This window comes from Hirsutella rhossiliensis (genome assembly GCF_020360975.1).
Source record: "Hirsutella rhossiliensis strain HR02 chromosome Unknown scaffold00001, whole genome shotgun sequence".
NCBI classification, from domain to species: domain Eukaryota; kingdom Fungi; phylum Ascomycota; class Sordariomycetes; order Hypocreales; family Ophiocordycipitaceae; genus Hirsutella; species Hirsutella rhossiliensis.
The window spans coordinates 7618213-7624864 of NW_025408667.1; the positions used below are offsets into that span (position 1 = coordinate 7618213).

Genomic DNA, 6652 nt, shown 5'->3' on the forward strand with positions numbered 1-6652 from the left:
GGTCGACCGGGTGGGAAGCTGGAATGGTTCGTCTTGAGTATGGGTCAAGCGTGCATGCTAGAAATTCGGAGACTTTATATCGTAAGAGCTTTGAAGGAGTAGAGCGAGGGGCGGAATAAGAGAGAGAAGTGCAAACGGGCCGGGCGCGACGAGGATCGGCGGAATCGCTGGTTTGGCGACGGGTCAGCTGTTGCTTTGCGTGTGTTGCCAAAGTTTGAGCGTTGGATGCAATGGCGAAAGAAAAAGAGACAAGAAGAGAGAGATAAGGGCGCGCAGAAGGAGGGGGGGAGGGAAGTACCGGTAGGTAACAAGAGGAAGGATGATGCGAGGTGAGGGCATCGCAAAATCAATGGGTTCACTGCTGATGTCACGCCGAGGACCGCTGACATACCTATCCAAGGCATATGTATGTACCTATGCTGACTGTGTATGTGTATGGAGTACGGTAATTACACTGCCAGCCCTGGGCTCTGTGCTGACTGGACTGGCTCGGGTGGCCAATCAGAAGGCCAAGTGGGTGAAACCCCCGCACTCGTGGCACGTTAGAGCCCTGACACCTTGCGAGTAAAAGCAAGGGCGCAACTACGAGGCCGACGACGACGACGCCGGGCTGGGAGCGCCGCATGAGGCACTGTTGGGGTCGTGTCTCGCTGCTCACCCCACCGTGGCTCATCTCAGACAGGGTTGCATGATGCAACGGCACGCAGAGATGGCCTCGCGCGGACCGGCCCGGGCGGGTGCCGTTGAGGGAGATGTGAGCAAGTTTTGGACAAACCGCCAGCGCGGGGCGGGAAGAGAGGGGCGCCGAGAGTATGGGGGCTCATCTAGCTAAAGAACTGGCCAAGACGTGCTTGTGGTTGTCAGCCTTGCAGCTTCCGATGCGTGGGCTGCGAGTTAAATCAAACAATCTCCCCTCCTCCCTGCATACTTGCGCCGTTGGGAGCCGTTGGATAGGTTGTCTTGTTGCCTAGACTGGCCCGAACACCACAGGGGAGAGCGTGGCAGATGTCGCTGATGGGATGGAATATTCGGCATGACGGGTAAGAGCATGAGCTGCGACTCTTGGGACGTCGTATGTTCAGGTATGATATAGGTACGCCTTGGTAGAGCCGTCACATTTGACTTCGTCGGGGCATTGCAGCATCAGCAGGCACAATGGGAAAGATGAACGAGACACGATGCTTGATCAATTTAGGAGACTTAGTTTAACATGTTCATCCGTCTTGGGACAAAAGAGAATTCGCAACCCCCACGTGTCCGAGTACCTTGCGCGTCGGGCCATATCCCATCGTCCAAGTCGCAGACCTGCGGATGATTGCATTGTTTATTTGTGCTGTGGGAAGATATTAGTCTGCGTTGGGCACTGGGGCGAAGGGATGATGGCTCGGAAGGAAACCCACGGGGCAGTTGGCGCAAGAGCAGCTGGAGCCGCAGTTGCAGGAGCCGGAAGTGGCACAGCCGCAGTCGCCCATGATGGATAAAGTTGTGTGAGGGTTGGAGTTGTTACAAGTTGGTGGTTTTGATGTAGCTGAGACTTGTTGTTGGCTTGTGGTGGTGAGGAGGAAGAAGAGGAGGAGAGGGACGGTATGGACGGGCCCCTTTTAAAGGTAATCGCTTCCACGACGGTGGTACTGTACCTACCTTGCAGTACCTCTTCCGGAGACGGTCGGATGGCCGAGGGCGCCGTCGGTCTCTGGCGAGTCCGTATAGAGGCCGTACCTCCGCGCAGGAGACGACGGGACAGGATACAAGATGGGTACAGATCGAGGGTTACATGCAACTCGGCGAGATGGAGGAAGGGGAGGGGTAAATGGTAAATGGATGCCTCCCCCTCCTCCTTCCGCCGCCCTCCTTGGCTGAAGCACACAGGGTTAAGGTTCGAGAGGCACTACGACGGCGTGGCGACGAATGACGTTGATGGCATGTCCCCGCCCATTTTCGGTTTTACTGGACTGCTTTGCTTTTGCTCTCGCTGTTCCGGGATAGAGGCATGATGCAAGAGCATAGTACCTACTGTAAGCATACGTACAGTAAATACCGACGGCTTGCTCCCATGGCGGCAATGCCCTGCCGCCTCACCCCTCGGCCCCTTGCAAGGACAGGATGCCCATCTCTCGACAATCGGGCAGCCAACTGGTCCCCACTCCGTGGACCCCTTTCCCCTCTTACATCTTGCACACGCATGTCACCACTGCACGGAGAATCGGCCGAGTGCATGCATCGAATCGTACGTGACCGGGGTCCCCCTTCTTCGTCGACGAACTGTGCCGCTGACTACATACCTACTGTATTATTAATTACTGTAGTTGTTGTGTAGCAGCCACCGCAAAAGGGCCACCGCAGAGGGCCACCGCAAAGACGCCTTCCCAACGGACCGGTCACGGCCTCGCATGCGTCACCGACGTCGTCGAGACTAGCACAGACATGGACTGGTTGCTAGCGGCGGCGCTTATCGCGACTCGGGCTGTCGGGGAATGACGAAGCGGCGTGCCGTCCTAGACGTGACCGATAATGAATTACGCTTTGCCCTGAACCGGATGGCCTGGGGGCGTCGGAGTGGATGCTGGACTTGGATCCCATCGGACGAGTGAGCGTGGCGAGGGACCAACAGGACGCTTCTTCTCCATGCCTTTCCGGAAGCTGAGCGTTGGTCCAGAAGCAACGCTTGCAGTTTTCTTTTTCTTTTTCGGAACTGCCCAGACTGGTTAGTACGTCAAACTTGTGCTACGTAACCAGTAGGTAGGTAGGTACAGTAGGTACGGACTACGTAGTTTGTTGCCTGGACGGCTGTAGGCAGAAGGAGAGGCCTGACGCCCCAGCTTGGACGGCTGTAGGGCGGTGAAAAGCTTCGCTGTCGGGTGAGGTAGATGCCCAGTGTCTGCCCAATTGCTGACCGAGGGCGCCTCCACGCTGTGAGCTGTGACCTGCACCCGCCAGCTAGAGCTGTACCCCGGCAGTACCTGGCCGTCATCATGTGCGGAATCATCAGGACTTTCCTCCCATCTCGTCCTTCTTCAATTCTGCCTCTCATCTTGTCTCCATCTTGTCCATGACTGCACTCGTGTGCATGGTTTAAGCCGCAGCCGGCTTGTGTGCAGGCCGTAGCGAGGCCAAAAGAATCCTCTCAGCGCAACAATGTACAGCAGATATTCCCGACAGCCATTCTCCATGCCATTTTGCTTGCTTGCCCAGTGTCGAAGCACCAACCAAAATCTGCACAAGATATTCAGGCCAAAGTGAAGCCGAGGCGGGGTGCTTTTTATTTTATTTTTGCCTCGCGCAATCGATCATGCGTCTGCCCCCCCCTTCAACCTTGAGCGTCATCGACGAGGGGCACTGCGGGGTTGCGCGCCTTGCAGGTTGGACGCCGCGCTCTTCTTCACCCTCCATACTCTCTCTCCTCATGCCGCTATCCAGTTGGACAGCCTCTTCTCTGCTTTGAAATACCCCGGCGGCACTCGACTCGCCATCGTTGTCATCCAGGCGGCAACTCGTCCTTGACCACCAAGCCTCGGCTCACGACGCCATGCCCTCCTCGGTCCCCGTCGCAGGCGCCCTCGCCGACATCTACCCTCTCCAGGCCCTCGGCCCAGAAGCCGCGCGCTGGAACAAGCTGCTGTCGCGCTTCCAGGACACCTATGGCCGTCTCCCCGCCTTCGTCGCCCGCTCGCCCGGCCGCGTCAACATCATCGGCGAGCACATCGACTACTCGCTCTACTCGGTGCTGCCCATGGCCATCACCTCCGACGCCCTCCTCGCCGTCTCCGCCACGCCCACCGCCGACGACGCCACCGCCTTCACCGTCCGTCTCGCCAACGTCCACGACGCCCGCTTCCCGTCCAAGGAGGTCCAGGTCCCGCTCGACGGCGACGTCGACATCGACGCAACTCAGTTCGAGTGGACAAACTACTTCAAGAGCGGCCTGCGAGGCGCCCTGGCCCTGCTGCGACGCAAAAGGGGCCCCAACTGGCGGCCCTGCCACCTCGACGTTTTGATGGACGGCAACGTGCCCGTCGGCGGCGGCCTGAGCTCCAGTGCCGCCTTTGTCAGTGCCAGCGCTCTCGCCGTCCTCGCCGCCAACCAGGAGACGCCCATAGACAAGAAGGAATTGACGGAGCTGGCCATTGTGAGCGAGCGTGCCGTCGGCGTCAACTCGGGAGGGTGAGAGCATCCTCCAGCCCTACCGATCCCCATGCCGCTAACGCCACCCTTTTCTCTGTGTCCTGCCAGCATGGACCAGGCTGCGTCCGTCTTCTCCGAGCAGGGCTCCGCTCTCTTCGTCTCCTTCACCCCACAGCTCGCCGCACGGCCCGTCAAGTTTCCCCCGACCAGGCCCGAGCTTTGCTTCGTCATAGCCCAGAGCTTTGTCGCATCCAACAAACAGGTCACCGGCCCCATCCGCTACAACCTCCGCGTCGTCGAGGTAAGCCTGGCCGCCGCCTATCTCAACGCCGTCCTCAACCCGCCCGGCACCGAGCTACCCACCGACGCCGGGCCCCTCGGCACCAGCCTCCAGGGCTTCCACGATGCCTTCTTCTACCACCGAAGCGGCTCCGACTCCGCTGCCGCCCAGACCCTCTCCAAGGAAGAGGAGCTCGGCAACCTCGTGGCCCTGACCAAGGAGACGCTGACACAGGAAGAGGGATACACCGAGGAAGAGATTGCCAAGGTGCTCAATCTCTCCGTTCCCGACCTTGAGCAGCGCTTCCTGTCGAGCTTCCCCGTGCGGGCGGAACGCTTCAAGCTCCGCCAGCGGGCTCTCCACGTCTTCACCGAAGCACTCCGCGTCGTCAAGTTCCTCACGTACCTCGAGCGTCCACTGCACACGGGCGCGTCAGACACGACACCATTCAACCGCGAGCTCGGGGCGCTCATGAACGAAACTCAGGACTCGTGCAGAGACTTGTTCGAGTGCAGCTGCCCCGAGATTGACCACATCTGCAAGGTGGCGCGCGCCGCCGGGGCCTATGGCAGCCGGCTGACGGGGGCCGGCTGGGGGGGGTGCAGCGTCCATCTCGTCCCGGCGGACAGGGTGGCCGACGTCAGGCAGGCTCTGGAGCGCGAGTACTACGCCGACAAGGAGCTGACGCAAGAGCAAAGAGAAGGCGCCGTCGTGGTGAGCCGTCCAGCCGGCGGCAGTGCTCTCTACTACGTCGAGGGACCAATCGTCGGCGACAGTTGAGCTCGAGAACCCGAAGTAGAGCGGCATAGATGCCCAAGGCAGATTTTTGCGACGGCATGAGGAGCGTCCCGAGCAGTACGCAAGAGGAAGCGGTTGCACAAGAGAGACAAGAGAGCTACTGAAGCCGCGGCTGGCTCGGCTCGCGTTGTCTCTTGTTGGCTGCCCGATGTCGGACTTTGGTGGGACACAGCCCCGGCTGAAGCGGCGGTGGATGTTGATGATGTAAAGCGCGTCTTTCAGACCGAGGACTCCGCCTCCCTCTTCTGGGTGCGTCGGCCGCGAGATACCAATGAAAAGCTACATGATCTGAAACTGTGCGACGTCACGTTGGCAGCCATCTGGGCGCTGGCTTCCAGCCCGAGTGCGGAGGTGGCGGTGTGTCTTCGGGGCGCTGTCCCGAGTCGACATTACAGCGGTGACGTACGGGATAGGGCGCAGCGCTCAGGGACAAGCGAAGGGAGTGGTGGTCGCTCGGCGCCCGGGATGTGTGAGCCGTGGACGGTGATTTGCATGCATAAACGACGGACCTGTTCGGGACAGCATGCTTGAATATATGGTGTCCCACGGGGCATCGATAAGGCCGCCGACGGGCAACGACGAGGCGCAAGAGGGTGAATGGCCGTGGTGGACGCGTACGGCGCGGATACGAATCCAGAGCTGGCCGGGCTGTGTGCACGCGTGGGTGTGTGCGCCGCACACGTCAAGACGGTAGTCTCCACGACCGTGTTACCACATATATAGGATGGTGGAACACACGGGGGCCAATATTACGAGCCGAAACCAACGGGGCTCGGTCCGGCGCCTCTCGGCGTCTCCGGCCGGCAGGTGGGGCCGCGCAACCCCACACTTCTCTTCCGGCGGCTCGGAGGAGGGGGAGAGGAGCGGGACCGCGGAGGCTGGTGGCTTCGGAACGCCACCCACCGACGAGCCCCTTCTTTTCACTTGTGCCGCATTGTTCCTTTACGGGACGGGGATTGAAATGCACCTCACGCTGCGTTTGTACGTACTTTGTACTCCGTACGTCGTTGAGGGTACGGATACGACCTGTCACCATGTTTATGTTTATTTCAAGCCTTATTTCTTTGTTTTTTCTGGCTAGAAAAGCTGTCTTGGTGCCTTCCCCCTGTCACGTCGGCGTCTAGAATTCCATGGAAGCAGAGGTACTACCCACCTGCGAGGGACGAGCAAACGAGCTGGAAACGGGGACCCTCCGCCTCCTCCTCAGTCCGGGGGTATGCCCCTCGTCGCCGTTTTTGCCCTTGTTTCTTTTTCTTTCTTTCTTTTCTTTTGGGCACCCGTCTCCACGGTTCTGCTCATTTCCACGGCAAGGATGAGAATGAGGGAGAGCCACGGATGAGGAGGCGGGGGAGGCGCTGGAGCGGAGAAGGAAGAGGATTTGAGAGGCATTTGCAAGGCTGTACAAAGTACAGTGGTTGTTTGCCGTCGCATCGACAGATTACCCCCTTTGCT

The 6652-nt window shown here is 59.6% G+C and overlaps 1 protein-coding gene across 1 annotated transcript; it reads left to right on the forward strand.

The window, feature by feature from the left end:
* Window positions 1-3526: 3526 nt before the first annotated feature.
* Window positions 3527-5182, forward strand: HRG_01039 (galactokinase galactose-binding signature domain-containing protein; the record flags this gene model as incomplete). The annotated part of the gene is made up of 2 exons (XM_044859510.1): window positions 3527-4161; window positions 4231-5182. 2 exons carry the CDS (start codon window positions 3527-3529, stop codon window positions 5180-5182), a joined length of 1587 nt encoding a protein of 528 aa, XP_044725910.1.
* Between the last annotated feature and the right edge of the window lie 1470 nt (window positions 5183-6652).